The 27,889-nt window shown below is 40.6% G+C and overlaps 1 protein-coding gene across 1 annotated transcript; it reads left to right on the top strand.

Moving 5' to 3' along the window:
* The first annotated feature begins 1,772 nt into the window (after positions 1 to 1,772).
* Positions 1,773 to 27,874, top strand: wu:fb13g09 (multidrug resistance-associated protein 5). Its single transcript, XM_044040487.1, has 29 exons — positions 1,773 to 2,135; positions 5,459 to 5,650; positions 6,117 to 6,272; positions 9,840 to 9,987; positions 10,580 to 10,813; positions 11,157 to 11,330; positions 11,920 to 12,067; positions 13,090 to 13,238; positions 13,963 to 14,070; positions 14,868 to 15,212; positions 15,296 to 15,367; positions 15,592 to 15,716; positions 15,813 to 15,885; positions 15,997 to 16,200; positions 16,388 to 16,513; positions 16,830 to 16,941; positions 17,078 to 17,262; positions 17,650 to 17,796; positions 19,296 to 19,425; positions 19,868 to 20,021; positions 22,062 to 22,190; positions 22,372 to 22,558; positions 23,858 to 23,947; positions 24,407 to 24,599; positions 24,711 to 24,870; positions 25,604 to 25,682; positions 25,777 to 25,890; positions 26,163 to 26,327; positions 26,727 to 27,874. Exons 2-29 carry the CDS (start codon positions 5,469 to 5,471, stop codon positions 26,817 to 26,819), a joined length of 4,182 nt encoding a protein of 1,393 aa, XP_043896422.1. The 5' UTR covers positions 1,773 to 2,135; positions 5,459 to 5,468; the 3' UTR covers positions 26,820 to 27,874.
* The last annotated feature ends 15 nt before the right edge of the window (positions 27,875 to 27,889 follow it).

Here is a 27,889-nt window from a genome sequence, read left to right as displayed (position 1 = left end):
AGTAACTTTCAGTGATTTTTGTTGTTGTTGATGTGTTCATTTTTGCCTCTTGTTTGGTCTTTGTGAACAGAAACTATTTACTACTTGTATGCTGTGACTGAAAACAGTGTGTACGAGGCAAGAAGCAAAATGACTAACGTGTGGGTTTTTTGAACATTACTTTTCATTGGTGCCTCTTTCTGTTTTGTTCTTGTTGTACAAGTGCAATGTTATTGTCGCCTTTGTCTGTCTTGACATACAAGAAAATACTGCTATACTGAGAAATACAGAGTATACAGATTCATGTGGAGCTGATGAATGCCTTGAATGGAACAAGCATTTGTTTATATTTGAATGTCATGCACTACACTAGGTTTATTGAACTCTTTTTTTTATTTTTTTTATTTTCCTCTTGCCTGCAAATCATGGCTCGTTTTCTGACTGATCAGCACAGTCATGTGATGTCACGTCAATCACTGTGTAATTTCTCTCACTGGCGCTCAATCGGCTCAAAATAGCTGCTGTTTATGAAGAGTTTGTGCCCTCATTGTGAGCATCTTATGTCTGTTTTCTATCATTTTGGATAGAGAGTGACATATGAAAAGACATGTTGTTATTCTGCATTTATGAACAAGCCTACCTGCTTCTGATTCATTCTGTTTTACTATTGTCATCTTGTTGTCTGCTTTTGTTGATGCAGACCTGTCAAAAATACCTAATGTCTCTCTTTTCAAGGGGGTACATTGGGCATTTCATGCTATTTTAAAATGCAAAGATTACTGTTTTTGATCATTCAAATGTGTTTAACTGTTAACAAAATAGGTTTTGTAGCATTATGAACATTATTATTGGTCTTACTTACTTACTCATTTCACATTTAGTGTTTATGGACCTGTTTTAAAAGCTCCACTTTGCTGTTGAGGATATTATAAACAGGCCTTGTTAGTGTTATTGATGGATACTGTTTAACTATATTCATATTTTAAAAAAAACTTGAATAAAGAATAAAGTTTTAATATAACGATAATAAAGTTGTGCTGTTATCATAAAAACATAATAGTATTTTCTCATAATAGTATGACTTTTTAATATTATGACTTTATTCTCAACAGATTAACAAACAAACAAACTCATCAGTTTTGCCCTAATACTTTAAATGTAGGGCAAAATTGAAATTTGGAATCTCTTGTTGGCTGATCAAGGAATTCCAAATAAACTTTCTTTGGAATTCCTTGTTAATATAACTAGTAAATTTTATGTGGAATTCTTTATTCTGCTAGCAAGGAAATCTTTTACTTAAGAAAGTAAATAAAGCAGAATATTTGTATCAGTGTGACTTCAGTCTGGATTTGATTATAATGCCAGATGTTTGGCTAATTTTATTCTTTGTAGCTATAATTATCCTGTATTTTTAGTCAAATTATTTTATTATTTGTTTTTTGTTTGACAAGTACTGTTTGTGGCCCACGTCCTTCTAAAGTTGAATGGAGCCTGTCATGAAGACATGCGTTCACTCGACGTACTTCATCAAGGGTCCTTTCATCACTTGCTGACGACGTTGATTTAGTCACAGCCACTGTTTGACAACGTTAAAACCAGTAAATGTAACTTTTCCTCCGGTCACAGACTCAACCGTTTGCTCGTTCCTCTCGTGTTCCGTATCCCCAAAGCGGATTGAATACGCCCCGCCCCTTCCCCCTCCCTTTTTTTTTCTCCCTCGGGCGTGTACTTTTTCGTCATCACACCCGTTACTGTGGCGACCACACAGGCGCTGCCGACGGTTGGCGGAGCCACCGTGACGTCACGGTGATATCGGGAATTCCTCTCCCCGTGGAGCTTCGTGTGACGGCGCAGCTGAGCTCCACACGGCGCTGGGATGAAGCGGCACGCATTGAATACACGTGAGGCGTCAACTTTACCGTGGTTCCTGCTGCCCGTGTGTTTATCTGAGACTCTGCTCCGCCGCCGACACCGCCGAACAACAACAGCAACAGCGGCGAACAGACGCCAAGTTTTAGGTTGAATGACACAACTTAGCAGAGGGGCACCATGGTCAGCTGCATCTTCATCAACATTTCCTGCTCATAAACACACAGACCTGAGACCTGTGCTGCTGCTGCTACTGCTGCTGAGAACCGACACAGGCCGACTCAAACGTAAGTGTGTCCTCAGTGAAAAGCAGAGTCACCTTCACTCAGTGCCTCTAGCTGTTACCCTCACACTACACTTTCTGTTTGTTTGTTTGTTTGTTTGTTTGTTGGTGTAGTTCCCCCATTATTTAGCCTCTGTATTCTGACAGGAGCTTCAATCTCTAGCTTCGAGACTGTTTCTTATTTTTATTTAACAGAATATACATTAAAGCACACACACAGTCCTGTCAAGCTTCCCAAATACTAAATAGCAACTCCAAGCTAAATGCTAGTTGTTGTTGGAGTGGAGGCTACCTACAAAACATCATAAACCTACCAGTCAAAATCAGAAGGAGAAGCAGAAACAAACTCCAATTTTTTTTTACAGATTATATATAAAAGTTGCACACTACAGTTTGAATTATTCCTGTTCCTCTGTGATCACATTTGTATGCCTGATGATTGTGGTTCTCAAACTTTTTGTTAAATGTACAGTAAAAACAGTGTTTCTGAAGTTACTGAGGTCAAGCTTCACAAATGCTAAATAACTACTTTTTTTCCTAGCTAAATACCAGTTGTTTTGTGTGTAGGCTGCCTACAAAACAGCATAAACCCACCAATGACTTAAGGTCAAAATCAGAGGGAGACACACAGAAACGTTTTTCCTATCTCAGTTCATACGGTTTTATAGTCACACAAATCTTTGTTGTTCTCAAATATGTTTTCTATAGTTTATATATAAAAGTTGCACACTACAATTTTTTATTTATTCCTGTTCCGCTTTTAGTATTTCTGAAGTTACTCCTCTTGTTCCCAAGTTTTCTGTAGATTATGTCTAAAAGTTGTTCTCTATAGTTTTAATGTATTCCTATTCCTCTCTAATCACGTGTATACCTGATGACAGTGGTTCTTAAAACTTTTTTTATGCCAAGTACCACCTGTGAAAATACTGAGCTCTCATAGTAACACAGTAATTATCACCAACGTTAAAATACAGTTGTGTAAATAGCTAAATACTAGTTGTTTGGAGTGTAGGCTGCTTACAAAACAACATAAACTCATCAGTCAAAAATCAGCAGCAGGAGACGCACAGAAACAAACCATTTTCCTCCCTCAGTGTGGTCTTATAGTCACACAAATCTTTGTTTTTCTATCGATTATGTTTGAATTATTCCTGCTCTTCTCAAATCAAATTTGATGCAGTGGTTCTCAAACGTACCATATGAGAAAATATTGAGCTCTCACAGTAAGGCTAAGATTTATTCCTATAAGATCGTCCTCCTTTTCCTCACATTTACTTTTACAGACAATTTTAATATTTATAATTTATTATTATTTGTTATTTTATTATTATTTGATTCATTGTCTACACGCTCCACTCTGACCACATACCCTGGTATATACACAGTTGGAACAGTGTTTCTGAGATTGCTGAGATCAAGCTTCACAAATGCTAAATAACTACTTTTTGTTTGGAGTGTAGGCCGCCTACAAAACAACATGAAACAACAATGACTTAAGGTGAAAATTAGCAGGAGACGCACAGAAACAAAGTTTGCAACTCCCATTTTTCGTATCAGTGTGGTCACCCGAATCTTTGTTCTTTTCAAATCAGTTTTTTTTTAAAAACAGAGCCTGTGGCAGAACATACAACTTTATGCCCTCATACATCAGTAGACAAAATACAACAACCAAATTCATATCAGAACCTCTCTACCATGACAGCTCACCATCATTGATGAAAGTAAATATTAGCATTAGCATAGCCATCTAAAACATGCCTGTGGCATTTTTAAGATCAACAGTGGAAACGTCCACCTAGGAGATTTAAAAATGTGTTTTAATGATTTTCCTGATTCAGATTTCAATAGAATATTAGAAAATTTGAAAAAAAATATTGCACACAACCAAACAGACAAACAACACATTATCCTTGTCAGAGGTAATTATATAAACCAAAAGTGTGTGAACAGATACAGATACTGTGAAAAGGGTTATGCTACTTTCTGAAATGAAGAAATGTGGCAGTTAATTTCATTCCACCATTGCTCAATAATGTATTGTCCTCTCTCTGTGTGTTAGGCTACTTCTACATGGCAGCATAAAACGTGTCCAGGGCTGTAACTAACAGTTATTTTCATTTCTCAAATGTCTTGTTTCGTCCTCGAATCAAAATCATTCAGTTTCAGCAAAGAAACTGTTCACAACTGAAGGAGCTGAAAAGAAAAAACAACAACTTTGATTTGTTAACTACTGTCAACTTAACAATATTCTTCAGGCAGAGACTTGTGTATGTATGTATGTATGTACAGTACGTGAAATGAACTCATAAAGTAGATGAAGCAGTTGTTTCATAAACGCCTTTGTTTAAAAATTCCAGATCAGGTTATTCCTGTTAAGATGTCGTCACTTGATCGTCTCTTCAAGGCGGGAAGTTGTTCTTTCTAGTTCATTTCAAAGCTTCCTCCTTCCTTAAAGAACACCCTGTGCTGTCACAGCCATATGACAAACTTCACATGATGTACACACTGAGGGCTGCAGAAGGAAAACACAAGACACCTTTTCATGCTTTCTCCCAAACCCCCAATCATTGGTTCAACTTCACACTAAACTACAGCATCACTGGCTCACAGTCTGTGATCAGACTCTCTATTATATTGAATCTCATCACTGATCACTTTTTCGGAACACTTCTCTCTGCACCGTTCATTGAGTTAGCTTGACCGAGTCATGGAGCGTTGCCCATAGAAGGGATCAGTGACAGTGGACAGTGGCTGTGGCAGCTCAGGTATCTGCCCATGAGGCTGCCAGCAGGCCGTCTTTAAATAGATAAGCACTTAAGTTGTACGGCAGAGATGAGGCCGTGACCCTGTGAGTAAGGAGATTTCTCAAATCTATCCGCGACTCTGAGGGTGAGTCAGCAGAACATGGCTCTGCTCCCAGAGGAAGTCAGAATGGCTTGATTACAGTGTTTTATTCACCATTATTTTTTTCCTCTGAAGGGGTTAGTTACAGTAAAATTGTCAGGTTGACTGTGTTTTCATAAAAAGCAAGGAGGTAGTAGCCTATGTAGCCTAATGTTGTAGTCATTCGTCATATCGGCACATCGTGGTGTTTTCCAATATCTCATAATACACTTGTGCAACTCTGCTGTCACGGGCGCCACAAGACGTAAATCCCGCTGTACTAAGAAACACAGCAAGAGTCGTGTGGAGCTGAAAAAATGTGATCAGCATTGTGCAAACTCATTTGACAATGTAACAGACATTGGTTAGAAGTAGAGTAGTTGGAAGTGTATTTCCTGCTGACTGTTATCTCTGAAAACCTATTTCTATTCTGTCTATTCTTAGAGCGCCTGCCATGTTCCCTGATGCCCTAGAAGCAGCCGGGCGGGTGGAGGGTCTGCCACTGTCCTCCCCACGACCGCTGCCAGAGCTGGAGGAGGAAGAGGAAGCAGATACATCGCCTGAGAGGGAGCCAAAGAAACGAGGACGCTACCGACAGAGCCTGCAGCTTTTAAAGCCCTTCAGGATAACTCACAAGTAAACAGAACGATATTTCATCCAACCGTCAGCAGTTTTAAAAATTCACAAATGCAGATACATTCAGTTTCAGGATGGCACTCCTTGACAGACAGAGGCACATTTTTAAACGTTTATATTAACTGTTTGTTGCTTGTATTATGAGCTGACTTGTCAGGGAAGAAGTAGGAGGCCACGATAAGAGAGAACTTATCCGGCAGCAACAGACACCACTGTGTCTGATCATAGACTGACTGATAAACTCCCCCTGAACTTTTTTTGCTGCTCTCTCAGATTTCTGTGAAGAGTGTGCAAATAGCTGTTCAAACACTGCAGGCAAGAGTCACCCTACCTCATCTCTGGCAAACAAAGGTGTTGCTTCTTTCTGAGCAGCCGATGTGGGCCTGCTCCCCCAGCATTGCACCTCTGTGTTTGTCGGCACTTCTAGACAGCTCACCCATTTCCACGTTCTTCTCCTCTATTCCAGGCACCAGCACCCAGTCGATAATGCTGGCCTCTTCTCTTTTATGACTCTGCACTGGCTGTCCCCACTGGCAATGAAGGCCTACAAGGCGTCCAGCTTGTCTATAGATGATGTGTGGGGACTGTCTTGTCACGAAGCGTCTGAAATCAACTGCCAAAGGTGAGGTAACTGTTGCTCTGCTGAGGTTCGCCTGATGAAAGTGACCTGCGGTATTAAAAAGAACATTTGTTTTGATGCTGACAATCTGGGGTGGGGTGAGACATGACCTGAAAATGGTCCAGTGCATATCATTTAGGAAAGGTTATTGGTAAACAAATGAACATACTACCCATTCCAATGTTCATATATAGGCGTGTAATGGCTTTAAATTAAAAGTCGTTTGGTTTTCATAGCCTCAGAATATGACTTTAATCGCTTGTGACAAAGCAGCCAGACTGCGTGTTTCTCATTGATGAACTGAGAAAAAAAATCAAACTGGAATCAAACTGCACAGTTGATAAATGAATTGTTTTAAATTGCAATTGTTCAGCCCCACTGTTCATTTGTCTCCTTTCTTGGTAGAAATGCATCACATTGTGTGACACAGTATGATTCATTCGGGTCAACAAGTCTTTTCATTTCCAGTACCCAGTAGAGTCTTATGTATCAGTACATTCTCAGTGGAATAGATCTACACCATTTCCCCCTCACACTCTCACACCACGGGGCTTTGTATTGCACATTGAACCTGAGATTGTTTTCCTTTTTTAAAACAAATATTGAGAAACCATCTTCCCTTTCCCTATTTTTTATGTGAACAAGATAAATGTGGTGATAAACCTGGTCTCACACACATACACGCACACCAACAGAAAAAGTCCAAGGTTCACAGTGTTCCTAACGTGAGAATATCGTTGAGAATCCAAGCCATGAAAACATCTGCCCAGGATTTTTTACATAGAATAGAATTGTGTGAAAACGACTTGTGTTACAGCAGCAGAATAATAAAACGAACGATAATAGATGATACATACGAGATAAAATGTAATGCAGAATACACAAGTGCAAGATAAAATTCAGTTTTATGTATATGCTGTACATTCTTCAGTCTCTTAACTCCCATTTTGAAGCCTCAAGATATGCAATTCATCCAGTGCCACGTTGAGGTTTTGCAGCGAGTAGTTCAGAGACGTCACCTGCAACCAGGCACCTATTGAATGATACCAGCTGTAAATCACACTGGTGTCCAATCTTCTGTTTCCCCCTAAATAGGAATATACTGTAATTTACAAAACTGACCTCCCTTTCTATTGAAGAAGAGCTGAAACTAGGGATTGAGACCATGAACTCCTCAGGAAAATATTTACTGACGTTGTAAATCAAGTGAGAGAGGTAGCTTCATTTTCCCATGGACCTTCTATTCAAATTAAGGTTTTTTTTTCAACCATTGGAGTCACCCCCCCTGGTGGCAATTCAATATATTCTTCCTTCCTGGTCACCTTCAACTGGCAAGACTGTGTTCACGTTTTGTATACAGTCTGTGAGTGAGACTTAGCCGATGAACATTCAGTCTTTCTCCTCTAGTACAGGAACATCGTGGCAGGAATGGAGGCTGCTAAGAATAACAGGGATTAGAGATTACAGTGAGAGGCATTGCCTGACGTTATGTCATTAACTCCTCTGCCTGAAATGTCTCTTCGTCATTCTCATTAGCTGTCGACTGCTGTCAGGACGGAGCCAAGAGAGATAAAAGTAATTGTTTACCTGCCTAACTACAGCGTTAGAGGTGTTTTGTTGCAATTCTATGAATAATCAGTATGGACTTGAAATGAGTCTGTAAAAGGGCATTTAGTCATTGAAAAAAGAAAACCAATGCTCTTCCCATTTCTCACAAGCTGTCGAGTCACAGTGCCGTGACTCGGCGGTATAGAGGAGGTTGACTATTTGAGGAAGTTTGCTCTTGTAACTGGTGACAACTTTGTGGGCTGCAAATGACTTGTTCAGTTAAACAGCTCTGGCTCGGGGCCTGGGGGTTTAGTGCTGCTGCTTCTTTGAGTGTGTGTGTGTGTGTAGCATAAAAGTAGAAAAGAAGGAGCACAGGGCTTACCACTGCCGTTGCCAGAGCAGTGGTATGCTCAAGATGGGAGGTGCTTTATTTTGTGTTTACATAGCATGAGCAGTTATACAACCCCCACAGCAATGCAGAGATGGCGGTGGAGGGAGGGGGAGAGTGGGAAAAGCACCCTGGGAGAGTTGACACTTCGAGGTGCGCAGCGATGTGCGAACCTTGAATACGATGCCCTGGTCGACACACTGTCGAAACATCAACTTAGCTTGCCATCTGGCAAACTGAGGCGGTGACCGTTTGGAACATTTCAGTCCAGTTTAAAAGCAGACCACTCTTTTTTTGGATCCCACACTGGCGCTCTGATGCTGTCATTTCCATCCGATGTGTGACCACACACATACTTTACAGATTACTATTCAAAGTTACCGGGTTTTTTTTAGTCAGTTTTTTTTTCCATACTTTATTTACACATGGGCTCTTTTCCTCCTTCTGGAATATATATATGCAACAAATTTGAGCTACAATGATCACCAAACTATTTAATTTTGAAAATCGATTACTACGCCTTCTTGAATATGAATATTGCCGCTTTGCTCTTCTGTTGGAGTGAGTAAAATCTAGTGAAGTTCACTTCCAGTTGTGTTAAAGAACACATGCAACTGTTAGAATCCAAATTCAAAAGATGTTTAATTTGTCTGTTGTGGGCTATTGTAAAATGGTTGTCTGAAAGAGAGCTGAGGTGATTGTACACATCTAAAAATGAAGAATAATTCTTTTCAATTTCTGCCAAATTACCACATGAACACCATTTTATAAATCTAAAAACAATAATGCAGCGCTGTTTACAGCACATATATGTATGCAGTATTGTAATATTCACCATTATTTGGGTACAATATACTGAGGAAATTTCTTTCCCACTGTTTCATTCTCAGAACATTGGTCACTGCTCCTCGCTTGGTGCATTTGATTGAATTTGGCATATGGCATCACAAGATATTTCACTCACAGCGAGGTCTCATTTCCAGTCATTCAAGCTGTGCTTTATGCAGCGATCATGCTTGCCAATAACTGTAATTTCTTAGATTCAACACCATTTGAGTTAAAATAGTAATTATAAGTCTGTGTGAAAGTCTGCTTGGTTAAATGTTCTGTCTATTTCTGATACGTTTTTAATAAAGTCATTAGGGCGTGAATTACTTTCTGCAGCTGCTCTGCTGCTGCTTTATTGAGTCATTAGCTGTGATGCATTTGGCCAACAAGATATTTTACTCTCTTCAAGGGACATTATACAGCAATAAAAGTACATTAACTCATCTAAAAAATGTTTGGTAGAACATTTTCCCAATCTAATCATGCATTCATGATTGTATATTGTAGGTCACCTTTACAGTTTTATCAGCAGCACTACCTTTGCTTTCCTTTTGTGCAATGATTGCCTGCTGGTCTGTTTTAATCCCCCGCTGTGCCTTTTCAGCTCTCTGATTAATTGGAAGTTCACCTTAACAGGTTGTAATCTACATCTTCTCAGGAAAAAAAAAACAATACATGATGTCTACAATAATTTGCCCTCTGAAAATTTTGGGTATGATAACGGCTCTTTCCATAGCGTTGGCATGTGAAAAAAGTGGTTAAATTAGTTGTTGTAACTCTTCATTAACTTGTCATTTTGGTTCCAGGCTTGAATTTTTGTGGCACGACGAGCTGAAGTGCCAAGGTCGGGAGGGGGCATCCCTGACAAGAGTCTTCTGGAGGTTCTGCCAAACTCGCATGCTAGTGGCCGTTTTTTCCCTCCTCATCACAATGGTTGCAGGCTTTGTGGGGCCCGTGAGTACCGTCCAAATCCTTCTTTGCTTTTATATTTTGCTGAATCGGCTAATGGGCTTTTTAACGCGGCCACTGGCTTGGAGCCTAACGTCCGGGGCTTATTTACTGAAAATCGCTTCATCCCGTTTCCACGCTGGCTTGGAAACTGAAATGAAAACATACACGGAGATTACAAAGCCTTACATAGAGAAACCAGATCTTATGTGTTGTACACAGTCACGTCATGTTGTAATGATGTTTTTTTTTGGTTCATATTTAGACTTCTTTTTCTCCCAAAATACTTAATACCCTTAAAAGAGACTGTGAAACCATTCTTCCCATCTTTCTTTGCTTATTCTAATCAGATAATCTCTATCTCTTTCATCTTTTCCTTCTCATCTCCTTCTGATCTTTGTCTGTGGTATTTCCTTAATTGTACCCTCTCTTTTCATCTCCTTGTACACTTTCCCCCTCGTCCTGTCCTATTTGATCAAATCCATGTTCCTGTTTTTCTTCTGCTTGTTTTCTGGTGATTTGTGTTCTGTTACTATTTCTGTGAGATTCTTTTAACCTTCTTTTCCACTTTGCACCCTTTCTTGCCTTTTCCTCCCAGGCACTCCTAGTTCGAGCTTTGCTGGAGTATTCCCAGAGTTTAGAGACCAGCAGGCCATATGGCCTGTCTCTGGTAGGCGGAATCTTCCTAATGGAACTGATCCGCTCCTGGTCTCTGGCACTCATGTGGGCCGTCAACTACCGCACTGCAGCTCGCCTTCGTGGGGCAGCTCTCACTTTTGCCTTCCAAAAAATCCTCCGCCTGCGCAGCACTAAAGACATCGGTCTTGGCGAGGTAGGTGGCACAACCCTGACTGGGAATCATCCCCAAGTTAGCTAAATCATCCCTCACTGCAGGGCACACATGCAGAAGATTGAGATGGTTTTAATTTCTGCTCCCACACCATTCCTGCTCAGATCTTGACAAATCCCACAGCTTGGGGAGAGGAGTCTGCCTCACATTTGTCATTACACAGCTTAAGAGGAGTCATTGTCCAACACGTAAATGAGGAAATAAGGACAACTCTATTTGTCAAATTGCTTTTATGCTTTTAGTGCTGTGGTTTTATTATTAAAAGGTTTAGTTCACTGAAGGATTTAATGTAATGTGTCATTTAAATCCCTGTCTCTCCCTCTAGTTAATCAACATCTGCTCCAGTGACGGTCAGCGTCTTTTTGAAGCTGTGACGATGGGCTGCCTGCTGGCCGGGGGGCCCATAGTGGGACTACTGGGTCTGTCCTACACTGCATACTTCTTGGGCCCCACTGCTCTGGTGGGGTCTGTTATTTTCATCATCTTCTATCCTACCATGGTATGACTTCAAGACATCTGAAAGTGATAAAAAAAAATTATGAAAGTGTATTTTTGTAAAATGTACACAGTGATCACACTAGTTGTCACAGTGACAAGTCATTTTATGTCATACGTTCAAAAGGTTTTCCAAAAAGTTATGATCATGCTTCATTTCACTGCAGTAACAAACAAATTAGTCATAGAATTTTCCATTCCACATGTTACCTTTAGCTCATGACAAGAGCCACTTCTTTATTGTTGACTCATCAGTTCCTCTAGAACTTAAAAAATAAAAAATACATAAGCCCTAAACACTAAAAATACTGACATTAATTGAGGCAATTGGAGAACACAACCAGCACCTTTTAAAAGCATCATAACTGTGTGGTTACCCGTCTTCTGTCAACTTTGCAGTTGCTATTTTCAAGTTACACTCAGTCTAAGTTGAAGCCTGACAGCCAGGGACCCTGGTATTGATGTGAAAAGCATTTATCACTCCGATTCCCCGGACAGGCCTGCAGCACAGCTAATGTGATTGTGTCTGCTTTCATTTCCTCCCCTGCCACTTATTTCTCTTGTCATCACTTCCACTATTCCTGTCTGGACAGATGCTTGCATCAAGGCTGACGGCGTATTTCCGCAAGAAGTGTGTGGTAGTGACTGACCGGCGCGTGAGGCTGATGAACGAGATCTTGAGCTGCATAAAGTTCATCAAGATGTATTGCTGGGAAGAAGCCTTTGCACACAACATTCTCAGTAAGTGTTGTGTTGCTTAGTGAACCAGCAACATCCTTATATACTCCTGATTTCATTTTTGATTCCCAAGTCACTCACAGAGTAAAGAGTCACCTCCATTTAATACAAATTATTGACTGAATAGTCAGTTTATCCTCTGGAATTAGACTTATCCTTCTAGTGATCTGGCAAGATAACCCTGACCCTAAATCCATTTTCATTAGGTTGTTCTTTTAAGTGGTCCCCTGTGCTATCACCTATAATCAAGGCAAGTTTGAGTCTCTTGACATTAAGGTTAATTTGCAAGGTGTCTTGGGCCTTATGATGTCTCAAATGACTGTCGAGGCTGTTCTTGTCGTACATGAATTAACAATGACATGAGGCTGTTGCTGTAGGTTGTGGATAAGTATCAGTTCCCCTTTTAATCATGCTCTAAATTAGCCAGGTGGGGCTCATTTCCACTGCTGTCCTGTGATTACTTATTATAATAACAATTCATTCACTTTCAGCTTAATGGCCAAGGAGGCTTAATAGTTACAGTGTCATTAACTCCAATTAACTATTGTTAAATGGATGACCACTTTGTTTTTTTTCACTGTATGACTTTTCTTTTATAATCAATGGCGAACAATATATACAGCATCGAAGGGGAATCGCAAAGTGAATAGCAAGCACCAGGCAGAGGGATGTCTCACATTTCGGACACTCACACACAATGAATTAGAGATGTGTTTTGTTCCAGTGTTAGCACCAAGTAAACATAATCATGGGGCCAGGATTTGGGCATTAGACTTGGACAATGATCAAAGTTCAGCAGGATTTTGGAGCATTTTTTCATACCATGTATGGCTGTGAGGCCTGGGCCTCCCTCTTGCATCTATTTCCGTTCACTCACTGTGTGTCGGTTAGCAGTGCTTATGGTGTTGTTGATTGAATGTCCACTGGAGAGCCCTCTGGGAGTCACTCAACCCTTGTTTTTTTTTTTTACTCTCTCTTCAGTGCTGCTTTTAAAATCATCTCCCCGTTTCTTATCTCTTCAACAGAGGTGCGATCTGAAGAGAGGGGGATACTGGAGCGAGCTGGAGTCATCCAGAGCCTCACAGTGGGGGTTGCTCCCATCGTCGTGGTTATAGCGAGTGTGTGCACTTTCACCCTACACATGGCCTTAGGCTATGACCTCACTGCAGCTGAGGTATTTTTTTTTTATTTATAGTCCCTTTGTTGTCTCCGTTTCCGTTTGAGATTTAATTGTAGTCACGGTTGTCTTCATATTATGACCCTCATACACTAACCTATGACCTTTTTAAATTTGCAACTTGTGTTGAAGTTAATGTTTTTAAGTATCTTAAATCTTTTTTTTCTGAAACACTTGGATCTTATTTATTGAAATCCCCTTCAGGCCCAGATCGTTATCAATAAATAAAGTTTTCTGAGAAAGAAGGACAAAATCTGCTGTCGCAAGGATCCTGGAAAAGCTTGCAATAGCAAGCTACACTGCAACTGGTGCCGTTCTCCCCCTCCTATCTGCTGTCTCATCAAAACCCTGCCCTCAAAACACGCGGAACACACAACGCATGAAGCAGAGTTGAGGAGAGAGCGCTGTGAGGACAGCTCTGTTGATAGTGACTACATCACGTCTGAATCACATACAGAAAACATCTAACATTAACATGATAAACCCTACAGGTCATTGAATGATTTTATTTTATTTATTTATTGATTGATTGATTGATTGATTGACCAGGGCATGAACAGGATTTCACCAAACAAAATAAAAAGGTGTTTTCAGAAACCAATTACCAACTGCAGCTTTTACAAAGTCTTAACCTGCATTAACCTTTGAAGGTGACGCCTAAGAAAAGACAAATAACATAATAGCTTTCTCTCTCTCTCTCTCTCCACACGCCCTGTCCCAGGCTTTTACTGTGGTTGCAGTTTTCAACTCCATGACCTTTGCCTTGAAAGTCACACCGCTGGCGGTAAGGGCCCTGTCAGAAGGCGCTGTAGCGGTCAAAAGATTTCAGGTGAGAAATAACAAGACAAAGTCTCTCAATAACATGCCATATAAATGAGCAAAGGGACAGGAATCTGGAGTGTAAAAACAGAAACTAAGAAAATCTTGTGGAGAATAAAGCTGTTATATGAGTGTGTACGTTGTGATTTAGCACAGTTATGAAAGTCGCTCAGATGTCACTTTAGGTTTGACTTGCATTTTCATCAGTTCTCGCTCTTTGGAAATCCTTTCACTCTTGGTGTACATTTTTTAACTGGAAACACGTCATGTATTACGGCTTGACAAGACAATTACCCATGTGTATCAGTTACATTAAATTTGATCAAAGTGGCCTTGAAAAGGGTTTATAAGTGTTACATTGGGCTTACATAATCCTGCAGGTGCCCTGTCAGAACCAGTGAAGACTTGCTCCAACATACAGTTCTTCATTACAGACACATGCTGAAAGTCACATATTAGTGAGAGATGTATTCACACATGCCAGTAAGGTTAAATAGAGTATTTCTGCCAAGGACACAGCAAAGAGTTTGAGGTATTCTGTGTTTTACTACCTGCATAATAAAATAAGTATATATAAATAAGAGGCAGGTGGAACTAAGTGATGTAGTGGTATTATTTTTGGCAATGCTTTCTTGTCCTGCTGTTCTCATTTCTCATGACTTAGCATAAACTCAAGTAAACAATACATTATAGTTAGGCTAAAAACATTAGCCGTTGCAAGTCGAAAGTGCATATTTCTGACACTGCGTCACGTTGATCAAAAGGACATTACATAAGTTAAGTAAGTATTTGTGTCTGCCTATGCAGCGGCTCTTCATGATGGATGACAGAGAGGTCATTTTGGCCAAAATGGAGGATCCCAGCAATGCAGTAGAATTTCGAGACGCCACGCTGGCCTGGGAAAAGGCGCGTGCTCCACCTCCAAAACCTCCCCCGAAGAAGCAAGGAGGGATGAAGCGTGTGCTACGCAGGGAGAAGCTCAGCCTGTACATTTCCACTGAGGATGGAAAAGGAAACAAGGAGGGTCCTAATGCACAAAGTCTCCTCACAAACATGGAGCAGGAGAGTCCACAAAGTACCATCTCCTCGACACAAAGCATACGACCTCCACTGCAAAAGACCCTGCACCGCGTTAACTTGAGCATCAAGAGGGTAACAACACACATAGATTAAGCAGATTAAGAGCAGCAGTTAAATACTTGGACATTTCTCAAGTATTTCCCCCTTTTTTTTAGGGTTCGCTGGTCGGGATCTGTGGAGGTGTCGGGAGTGGAAAGAGCTCCCTTCTCTCTGCCCTGCTGGGACAGGTGAGATTCAACTGGATGCTCAACGAGATTGCTCAGTTTAAGTTCCTCTTCAGACAGACGCATACATGAAAAACACTGTGGCAAGGACGGCTTTTGAACTTTTTTTCAATAGCCTCCCTTCAGGGTTATCTTGCTTATAGTTCCACACAACAACCTGCAATTTGAAAAGGAGTGTTTCATTTCCCTCTGCTTCCAGCCTCCAAAACCACTGTTTTGTGTTGCAGATGACGCTGTTAGAGGGCAATGTTGCTGTGAGCGGTGGGTTTGCTTATGTGTCACAACAAGCCTGGATCCTCAATGACTCCCTCAAGGAGAACATTCTTTTTGGAAACGAGTATGACCAACACAAGTAAGCGTGAACTGTGTGTAATGTTGTCGTCATGAATAGATGTTATGAAAGCAGAGTTGTACCTGTAATTCTGCTCCTTTTTTTTTGCCTCATCAGGTATTATGCTGTCCTGGAAGCATGTTGCCTCTTCCAAGATCTTGACGAGCTACCGTATGGAGACATGACTGAGGTACCTGAAAAAATCTGTAAAATACTCTGCATGTATTTGCTCTTTCCTTTCAAAAGTTTAGTACAACTGCAACAAGAGGAACATTTTATGAAATGTTTTTCTGTCTGTCAGATTGGAGAGAGAGGTGCAAGCCTGAGTGGCGGGCAGCGTCAAAGAGTGAGCCTGGCTCGTGCCCTCTACAGTGAACATCCCATACTTCTCCTGGATGACCCTCTCAGCGCCATCGATGCTTGTGTGGGTTCCCATGTCTTCTATAACGCTATCAAGGGTACAGCCAAAGGCAAGACTGTGCTCTTTGTAACCCACCAGCTGCAGGTAAGGGATTGTCTGTTCATTTCCAATGATTTTACTTCATAATGTGTCTTTTTTTTATATTATTGCTGTCAAAATATGACAAGAGAGGCATCTTTATTGAACACACTTCACTTGTGCTTTGACACAATGACCTTATTAAGGATCAAAGCCGTAAATGTCTCCTTTTTCAAACCTTTTTACTTTGCAGTATCTGTCAGACTGTGATGATGTAATTCTGATGAAGGACGGGCAGATTGCTGAGCATGGCACCCATGCGCAGCTGATGGCTAAAGAGCGTGACTATGCTTCCCTATTTAGCAGCGTGCAACAGGAGGTAAGGACAGGGCCACATGAGGCACCGGGTCAGCTCTTTTGAATAAGGCATCTTTGCCTCCACCACTCAAAAACATCCAACATTACAAGCTAAATAATTCATGGGCCCAGAAAGGCAGGTCCAGTAGCTGGGAAATGTTAATGCATGCAAGGCCTTTCATTATTTATGCATGCATTGATTTACTGGTGAACAGCTAAAGAGCCTGTCAACAGTATCTCTGCTTAAATGACTTGCAGGGTGTTGTTGTTACAGCTCATGGGATTTGTGGCACTTGCATGTTTCAAAAACTCACAGTCTTTGCTTTTTTGTCTTCAAGGACCTGGTGAGAGAGAATTTAAAGAACAAACAGCAGAAGACAGGTGCAGATGAAGCTGACAGGGTTGTTGATGTTGCCAAGGTTAGACCAGAGGTGGAGAGCAAGGCAGGAGGTGAGAGAGCCTGCTTCTTTTCATGCTCCACATAACGAGTCATGTCAAGTCAAATGAATATTTTCTTTCCACCGACGATGGTTTGAAAATAACTTCTTTGTTTGTTTTGTCACTTCACTTTTTGAATCTTAATCAGAGAAACTGATGAAAGCAGAAGAGAAAGGCTCCGGGGCAGTTGCCTGGTCTGTGTATGGCGCCTACATCAAAGCAGCTGGAGGTTCAATCATCTTCATCATCAACATCATCTTCTTCCTCTCCACCACGGGCAGTATAGCCTTCAGTAACTGGTGGTTGAGCCATTGGATCAGACAGGGCGATGGGGTGAGTTCGGTGACAATCCTGCTTTATTGTCGCAGACACCGCTCTTTAGCGTGTATGTTGCTCCCATAAGAGGAATAACGAGTATGCTTCAGTGAATTGGGGTAAATGAGTGAGCATTAATCTGAATGCGCATGATTAAAAAAATAACGGCATCATGGTAAACTTAATTAAAAACAAGCACAAGCAGGGAAGAAACAGATGTGCAGCTAAGCAGGCAGTGGCTGCTGTTGAGAAATGTGCTAGGACTAGTAAACACCACTGAACTGACAGATTTTTCATGTATGCCAAAGTATGCCTTTCTCAGTTTCATTAAAGGCAAATTCCTATGTGGGGAAGAAATAGATTTTCTTCGCTGTCTTTGTAATTTGTTGCTCCATCTGCCCTCAGAACACATCATTAATCTTGGCGAATGAAACAATGGTGAGCAACAGCATGAGACTCAACCCTCACATTCGGTACTACTCAACTGTTTACGTCGTCTCCATGGGAGCTGCTTTATTGCTGAAGACGGTGAGAGGGCTGGTGTTTGTGAAGGTAAGCAAGAGTCTTTCCTCTTCCTGTCCCATTCTGTCTTGTTTACCGCTGACAAACTTTAAAATGATCGCGGGGTTTAAAACGAGGATGTTGAGTTGATCTATTGGTGCTTTACATTAAGCAGTGCTCCTCCCTAATTGTCTTTATTGTCATTCATTCATTCTCTTGTAGCTCCAGTGCTATATTTGAAAATGCCTCTCGGCCAAATCCATTTATCTGTCCATTACCACATCTCGCAGAGTAACACGAGTAAAATGTGTGTATGTATCTGTGAGTGTGCGAGTTCAAGGGAGACAAAGACGTAGAGAAATAGGACGGATGATTGTGCAAGCATGCATGCCTGCATGTCATTGCCCCTTCGGGTGTGCATTCTCTTTTTTAATCTAAATTATCCTGACACTGCATTGCAGAGGTCAGGTCCCCATGTTAATGTGTGCCACTTGAAATTGTTAATTTCTCAAAGATGGCTAATCTTTTTTTTACCCCTAGCTGTGATGAGATCTTTGGGAGTGTTAAATATTCCATTAATAGAATTAATTTGTTCTTCGCTGCCACATATAATTTCTGTCCAAATAGTGAAATGTCTCTTGCACATTAGGTCATGGCCTTTATGTCGGCCTTGAAGAACCTCATTATAAATGAAGATTTGACAGCTTGCCTTGTGCAAGGAGAAAAATGACTGCGCACTACTGTGCGCATGCTTAGCATATGGTGAAGTAGCATTTGCAACGCTGCAGTGAACATGTTAGTGCCACTGTCCATGGTGTGTTTTTATATTTCATTCCAACTGCCTGTTTACCCAAACCCTGATGGTTTCCCAAAGTTTCTTAAACTTGTGTATTTATGTCACGTCTCATTAGGGCAGTCTTTTTTCCCCAAAAAATCAAGTTTGAATGAATTTTAATGACCTATCCGCCTGCGCACACGTGGCAATACACCACAAACTTCAGTTTTCATTAGTTTATTAAGTATTTTATTGTTATTTTAGTGATTTTATTAAGAGTGCTGCTAATGTTAGAGTATTCATATTCATAACATTTAGTACATAGTAATTTATTGCATGTAAAAAAAGGCATCAAACATACATTTTTTACTGAACCTTCTAAATTTACCTTTAAATAATTATAAATGATTGTATATTGTATATCTTTACTTTACTCTTTTGTTTACACCATTACAACAGTAAAAGCCTTATTTCCACAATAAAAGCTGTTTTGTAATAATCGTTTTGTTATTATTTGTTTTTGTAGTTGTTTGGGGCCATAATCTTAATTGAAACACAACTTTCAATTAGTTGCACACAGCCCTAGCTGACATCGTCATATGATAGGAAACATTAGATGCGCCTTTTGTTGGACTCTTAGGGGGTACTACTTATGGGATGGCAGCATACATTTGGAGCAGTTAGTTAGTTCATGTTTGAAATAATATTGTATTTCGAATAAGAAGTGACAGCCCTGCATCTCGTAGTCAAACATGGATGTTGTTTGTGTTGACAGTGCACGGTGAAGGCTGCATCCACTCTCCATGACAAGCTGTTCCGCAGACTCCTCCTCAGCCCCATGCACTTCTTTGATACAACACCACTGGGTCGTATCTTGACCCGCTTCTCCAGGGACATGGATGAAGGTAAGGTTTGATTTGTCTTGAATATATACCTTTCCCTCCTCCGAAAGGAGCTCTCAGTCAGTGAAGTCACCCCAGATGACAAGGTGTAGTGCAAAGACACAGTGTGATTCGACATGGAGTATTTTCTCTAGTGAGTGGCTCTTTGTTATCCACTTCACTGGTGTCTTTGCTTGACATGTTGATTTGTGGGTTGCTGCTGTTTCTCTTGGATGGTTGGTTTTGTTTTGAAACATATTTTTGTGGCTTCCCTATGTGGGTTTTTGTCCTTACCACCAGATCCTCTCCTCTTTGTTTCTTTTGTTAAATAAACTTAAAAAGACACAAATAGAGCCACGGAGAGAATGTTTTCTTCACACATTGAGAGTGATAGATCCAACATCACACAGTGTGTGTGTGTGTGTGTGTGTGTGTGTGTGACATACAATATGCCTCCTCTCCGCAGTGGATGTTCGCCTGACCATGCAAGCTGAAATGCTGCTGCAGAACTTGACCCTGGTGTTGTTTTGCTTGGGAATGGTGGGCATCGTCTTCCCCTGGTTCCTGATCTCCATCCTACCGCTAGGAATTTTCCTCTGCATCGTAAACCGTGTGTCCAGGTGAGAGACTCACATCACCCCTGTTTTATCACGGCTCTAAACATGCCACATCTAAAACTTCCTGCACAGCATTTGATCTTAAGTTGGCAGCTTATATCGTCCTGCTGCTTCAGCAGGTGTTGCTGTGAATAATCGCACTAAATCGTAGCAAATGCACAAGTAGTGAGTCACAGACATCGCATGACATTGTCTGTTGGTGTCTGAGGTTTACATGAAAAATTCATGAGATTATAAAATACAATTATTACTAAATCTAATTCTGAGTTTAATATTGCATCATTAATTATTGATACAGCTTTTAAATAAAGAGGAAAACCAGCATCCGATGCATATGAGAAGCCATATGTCTTGTGAATGTGACTTTCATGGGTAATTTGGAGTTAGAACTTGGACTAATATACACTTTAAATTGCTGCACAACAATGCAAATGGCTGCAGAACCTAGTATGATCATATTTGGTAATGATTTTCTAATTAGTGATAGTAAACTTGAATAGAGGGGGACTTCAGTATTTAACAGGAGACAGTGAAAGACATGCAGTGATAATCGTCACGTTATTGATCATTGATTGGATTTTCCATCGCTCCTCTTCTGCGTAAGTGTTGCAGGAGCACCATGACTGATCGGACAATTCTGCTATAGTCATAATTTACCGTTTTGCAGCAATTGTGCAATAAAGGTGAATCCACCAAGGGGAGTAACAGCTTGCTGGCATCCTGGGAAATAACCACAGTATCTTGTTATTTCCTCTGCCTGATGGATAAAGAAGAACTTGACTCTTAGTGTTATTATAGTTCTGGCTGAAAGATAAGAAAACAAGCCGTGTGACTGCTCCTTGTTTTGCCAATACCTACAGTACAGTATGCATGTGGGTTTTACCATTACATCATAGGAGGTACTGTTAAACAAATAATGACATATCATTTTTGACAAATGGATTGCATTTCTTTATTTTCATTTGAGGGTTCTCCCCACACACAATCTCTCTCTCTCCATGAATACCCTTGGTATATTGTCCTCACATAAACACATAAAAAATCTTCATTTAGCATTTTAAAGACACTGTAGTTGGAATAAATGACCTCCCATATTCCAAGCAGAAAAGATGATCCCCAACTTTTACCAGGAGGTAGTTGTGACTCTTGGCGATCATGTTTTAAAAAAATATGAATACTGTATCTCATAATGTTGCAGGATATTTATGGATGTTGCATCAAAGTGGCTCTCCCATTGAAATGACCCACTTCTAAAGCAGCCTTTATTGAATTCTGAAATTAAACTGCCCATGGCATAAACATGTTTGTCTGGATCACAGCCCTGAAGCGGCAACGTGTCATGTTTTTTCACCCTTCTCTTCTCAGCTTTTATGAGAAAACCAAATGATTCATGGGAGACTTGTAATTCACACGCACCATCCATCCTCTCCCGGCATCTAAAAGTAGAAAGACACCTCACCTTTCTCAATAAAAGTCTCACTCACACTGCCTCGTGGACGACGAGTCTGGTGTCTCTTCGGCTGCCAGGAGCTCGTCTGTCTGTGTGTGACGTAGCTCATTGTTTGGCATGAAGTGTTTGATTTTCCCTGACGTATCTGAGTTTGTCAGGAAACCGGTTGCCTAGTGTTGTGATCTAAACCTCTCTCTGTCCACAGTGTGATCCTTACCTGTCTGCCAAACAGCTGCATCATTAGAGCTGATGCATTTTCCATTCCTTCACTCCCCAGTAGATTTTTCAGAATTAAGATGTACTGTGCTGCTCCCTCCAACATTTTGCAAATTACATAAGTAGCTGAAGGCTGGAAAAATCTGTGTGATAAAAAGGCTTTGTTTTAAAAGCTTCACAAAGGCTTGCACTTTTCATACAGTGATTTGAATGTATTTATCTTTTGTACTTACTGTGGCTTATTGTTGGATCAAAATGTTCTTCATGATAGTTTTCTAGTTGAATGTACCTTAAATTTAAAGTTCAGCACATGGATAACGTAAATCGCCTCTGCTGTGCGCGATTGTATTTAAAAGATTCACTTGGTGTATTTCCAGGGTCCTGATTCGTGAGCTGAAGCGCCTGGAGAACATCAGCCAATCACCATTTACCTCTCACATCACCAGCAGTCTTCAGGGACTCTCCACCATCCACGCATATGGAAGAGGGCATGACTTCCTCCAGAGGTGAGTATAGCCATGTCAGTAAGAAATGGAGATGATTAAACTTTAATTTCGTCTTATCTCCTCTTGTAGTTTTTCCAGTTTACTCCCAGATTGGTAAATATAAAAACCCCTCACATGGGAGGAGAGAGTTCTGCTTGCTTTCGCTCGACCTGAAATGGGTTTATCTGCCTTTTTTTTCCAGATATCAGGAGTTATTGGACACAAACCAGGCATCCAACTACCTCTTCAGTTGTGCAATGCGCTGGCTGGCTGTCCGCCTGGACATCATCAGCATCTTCCTTATCACTATTGTAGCTCTTTTTATTGTCTTCATGCACAATCAGATACCTCCAGCCTACGCAGGACTCGCCATATCATACGTAGTGCAGGTTTGTAAAAACACACACACACTGAAGGTTGACATAAAAACGATAATTTAAAGGTCCAGACAGGATAGGAAATGTCACAAAGTAAAGCTTCCTCTGTTTCTAACAACCACCATAAAGTTTACCTTTGAAATGGTAATGCACCATGTGGAGCAGGAGAACTCATTTCGACTTGTCATGAATTTATTTCCTCTATGGCAACAGAATATAATTCACCAGCCTTCAGAAACGCCTGCAGGTGAAAGTGGACTAACCAAACACTTTTTAGGGCTGAGTAATTCTGAAAGCCTCAAAAATCACTCACTAGACGAGCATCATGCTGTAGTAAGACTACAAATTACCCAAGGACTGTGATCACACTGGTTCTCTCTCCCTTCAAAAGAAATGTCTGTTGTACTGAATATGTGACTGTACATCATAGCTGTTAGATTCTAAAATACAAGAAACCTTTCATTTGTTTACATTTAAATTAAAAAGATATTCTTTTATATTTGAGTTAAAACACAAGAACCTCTCTCCACAGCTTCAGAGAAGCTTCAGCGTTGGATTTTTCCATGCAGGCACAAAAAACATGCTCTGGTGTTGTGTCTAAGTCTTATGATTTTAGGGAAGATCCTGCATGAAGCAGGAATATGTAAATTAAAAGTGACACATTCTTCCTTTTACAAAGGAAAAGTTAGATTCTGAAGATGTCAAACCCACTTTTGATCAATTTAGTTTATTCCGTCAGAACTTGAGTCGCTAAAACATACTTGCTCTTGTTTTTGGTGTTCTCAAATTTGTTTGTATGTATGTCCATGTCACATACATACATATATAAAATATACATACATAAATACATTTTGTACATGTAACGTGTTTTATGTAACCAACATGTCGCAGCCTTGCTTGTTCTATTCAGAGGAAGGTGCATGGAGGAGCTACACACACACACACAAGGGACCGTCTTCAGAGCAAGTCTTAAAGGAATCTTAGTCTCCTCACTGTTAAACTGTCCAATATTACTTTTATGATTTCTAAATGCTTGGGGCTTTAGTGCATGTCCTAATCAATAGAGTCATAACAGCCGTGGCAGACAATTGAAATCGGTCGGTGAGATAGTGAAGCGGCCATATCAGCAAATCTGTTTATTATAGGCTGTAAATATTTTTTTTGATGATTTTTCAGTGTTTTATTGCTCACGCTTTGACGGGTAGCAGCTCATGTAACGCGGCGTTTCAAAGTAATTGATGTGACAGCGTTAATCATTAACCCCACTCCCTCCCCCTCCCCACCTGTCTCTGCTTTCTCTCGCTCATGCAGCTGACTGGCTTGTTTCAATTTACGGTGCGGCTCCTCTCGGAGATTGAAGCTCGCTTTACATCAGTTGAGCGGATCAATCATTATATAAAGGTAAGAGCATTGATTAGCACAGCGAGGTAGGATAATGTGGCGCTCGCACATGTTGTCCAAGGTCACACACAGACTGTGACACAACCACAGATGCAGAATAGAAGCTACAGAAGGGCTGTTGAATCCAAGAGCAGCTTGTATGTCCAGTCTGCGTGTGTGTGTCATTGTTGTTAACATTACGGACAGTATATCCATAATATGAAGAATATGTGAGCTGTGTGACACAGCGGGAAGCAGAGAGAAGCCCAGCAGGAGGTCTTTACATGCTCTGGAGCTCATGACGGGGCTTATTTCACACAGCCATCAAACCACAAAGATATGAATATAAACTCAACATTTTCTTTCCTGTGCAAAGAAAAGCTCCTAGAGTGAAAATCACTGCAAATCAGTTTCAGGGGCATGCACCTCCACAGAGATTTAAAGATTAATGCCAGACACTATCACATTTTTTCCCCACAGTGTCTTGAGTGTGAAGCACCCCGACAGAGTCCTGAGGCAGACCGTCCTGCCCCCTCCTGGCCTCAGCAGGGAAAAATTACCTTTCAGAATGTGGAGATGCGTTATCGCGATGATCTGCCGCTGGTGCTTAAGAACCTGTCATTCACCGTCTTCCCAGAAGAGACCATTGGCATTGTGGGCCGTACGGGATCAGGTATGAGTGATGCTTACAGTTCTCAGCCAGCAGCATTTTCAGCATCTCATGTTTTCCCACTTCTACCCACATATGTTTACACGGTAGTTTTTCCTCTGTATGTGTTTGCAGGAAAGTCCTCTCTGGGTGTAGCTCTCTTCAGACTGGTGGAGTTGGTGGGAGGCTCTATTGTAATTGACGGGATCAATATTGCACAGATTGGTCTGGACAACCTGCGAAGCAAGCTAGCCATCATTCCTCAAGAGCCTGTGCTCTTCATTGGCACCATCAGGTAATCCAACAATTTAATAAGTTTATTAACAAGAAGTCCAACAAGTTTATTGGTCTGGCTTTAAAATGTTCATATGACCACGTGGAAACAAAGTAAATAAATAGAATAGACTCCCTTTGCCCAACTCCCAATAAACTCTTTTACACAAACCATTTTAAAGGTTTAATAAAAGCAAACAGGATGTTTGCTGGTGGTCTGGATGTGAGTGGTTCAAGGGAAGTCGGTGTGTCCAGCCTCCGAGGACCAATCAGCTTCCAGGCTTCACACACAGCATTCAATCAATCATGCACTCCTTTAGTCCATAACAACACTCATTCACGAGGGAAGGGGAAAGTACAACCCTGGTGTCTTAACACTAGTAAGCAGAGAAAATAAAAAAAAGAAGTTGGCAATTAAGGCTCCAGCTTTTACAGAGAATCCTCAGTGCAACAGTTTTTTGGGCGTCAACTCTTGAGCTGTATGCGTGCCTGATGCTTGCACTGGGCTGCTCCCTTCTGTAAACAGAGCTGTGCCTCCAGTCAACATTTTTCTTGCATCACAGACAACAATATATATGTTACACGCGGACAGTCTCTCATTCTGTTCACATCTGTACCGATTTAGCTTAAATATAAATTCAGATGAGAGCTGATCTTGGTCAACTGAGGACTTGGTAGTCTATGTTTTAATGTACAGTTGTCATTAGTTCAAATCAAATTTATATGAATGAAAAATTATAATCGTTTTGTTTTAGGACCAATTTGGACCCATGGGATGAATACTCTGATTCTCAGATATGGGAAGCTCTTGAGAAGACACATATTAAAGAGATGGTAAGTGGTTGTCAGATTATAGCATTACATGACTATATAATAAGCCTCTGGTCATTTGTTCTCATACCTGTCTTATTTGTGTGTCCTTCCTCAGGTCAGTCAGCTGCCTCACTCCCTCCACTCAGAGGTGATAGAGAATGGAGAGAACTTCTCAGTGGGAGAGCGACAGCTGCTCTGTGTGGCCAGAGCACTGCTGAGAAACAGCAAGGTGTATATTTCATAAAGTGCTTATTTTTTTATGATTGTTTTGGCCCAGGTGATGATGGCTGCAGCTCAAAGAAAATCTCCTGCTTTATAATAAATCAGCAAACCTCCCAGTTTCTGGGTCCCTCCATGTGATAATACTGACACCTGGTGGTTTGCTTTAAAACTGCACCTCACAGGTGCAGTCTGTGGTGTAGACCACATACTGCACAGCATCTTAGTTTTGTAATAGTGACACTAGATTTTGTTATGTCTTCTCATCTGGGGCTTTTGCAGGTTCTTATGATGGACGAGGCGACGGCAGCCATCGACACTGAGACGGATCGTCTCATCCAGGAGACCATTCGCTGTGAGTTTGGCAACTGCACCACTCTCATCATCGCCCATCGTCTCAACACGGTGATGAGCTGCAGCAGGATCATGGTCCTTGACAACGGCCAGGTGTGTGTATATACAAGTAACATCACTAGTCGCCCTATTTCGCCCCTGAGCCATTTACAAGTTTAGATGCTGTTAATTTTGACCTGTTCATATATCATTTTTCTACCACGGTTTCATATTTTTACAAGAACTTAAATTCAAGTTAGCACTATATTTCGACTGATTTTGTTTGTCTGTACAGTGATTAACATTGTACAAAGTATGATTTATAATTTAAGCCACATCAAACTTAATGTTCCAGTCCCTGCAGGAAACTTACTTACTCTACAATATTTACAGTGAAAAATAATGGTTTGATTTTTCTTTGTCACCACAAAGAATCTGTGCAACGAGTGGATTGAACATTTGATTTTATATTGTAATGTGATTTTGTCGTATCCCCCCTTTTCTTCCTCATAGATTTTGGAGTTTGACAGTCCTGCTGTCTTGTTGGCAGACGAAAACTCAACGTTCAGATCCATGATCGAAGCATCAGAAAACCAAAGCAGATAAAAGGTGCATGAGCTGGACTTTGGATTGGAGTTCTACCACCAAAAAAAAAAAAAAAAACATTCAGAGGAAAAGAATAATCTGAATTGCACAGGAAAAGAAACAATCGTTTTCTCCAGACAAGACCCAGGGACCACATTTGTAAAAGATTCATTAACTCTATGCAAAGAAGAACATAAAAGCTTCCTTTTCTTTGCAACCATGTCACGAGTGATTTTCAGGAGGTGAAATAATTGAAACGGAGTGATAACTCTGATAATAGCACTTTATTTTTCTTGTGGGCACATTGACGAACGTACGATGCTTCCTTTTCCTTTGAAAGTTGGCAAATCTGTGAGATTTCAGTCATTTTATTTCTGTAAACACGACCTCACAGTGCTTGAACTAACTGTTAAGGAGATAATGGTATGAATCAGATTAATATTTCAAGGTACTTAATAGCGTTGTTGATGTGATTTATTGAACCTAGTGGTTAGTATTTATTACTCAGTACATTATATATTACAAAAAAAAAGTCAACCTCACCTGCAAGGCACTGTCTGAAATGTTTAATGAATCTAGTTGAATGTCATAATGCAGTAATTTCAGTAATTTGCTGCAGATTCAGATGTGTGCCTTTAGCTTTTTCAGGCTTTATGCAAGTACTGTTTTTTTGAAAGGAGTTTAAAAACTCTAAATCCAAATGCTGGAGTTTAAAATCTGCACATTTTATACTTGTCGTACACTTGTATTTTTTTTTGTCTATCACCAAAGTAATGCTACTGGTGTTGAGCAAAGGTTTGTTATTCAACTATGATTTAGCTTCCAAACTATTTTGGAAGAGTTGTACAAACTGAAACTGGTGAATAACCAGGATCGGGTTGTGTCTTCAAATGTTTTCACAAAGTTGAGGGTTATAAACTTCTGCCTTATAATCAAAGATGTGCTGAACAATCGTAAAGAGTGCAATATCGCTTCATTGCATTAATGCAGTTTCAAGGTTGCCTTTGTACACTTGGGATTGTTGTATTGCACATATATATATATATATATTGTTTTGTATGTTTGATTGTATTTCAATAAAATATTTTTTG

Source organism: Solea senegalensis, linkage group LG12, assembly GCF_019176455.1.
Source record: "Solea senegalensis isolate Sse05_10M linkage group LG12, IFAPA_SoseM_1, whole genome shotgun sequence".
Taxonomy (NCBI): Eukaryota; Metazoa; Chordata; class Actinopteri; order Pleuronectiformes; family Soleidae; genus Solea; species Solea senegalensis.
The sequence above is the reverse complement of the archived record's forward strand: the minus strand, read 5'-3'. Positions and strand labels throughout refer to the sequence as shown.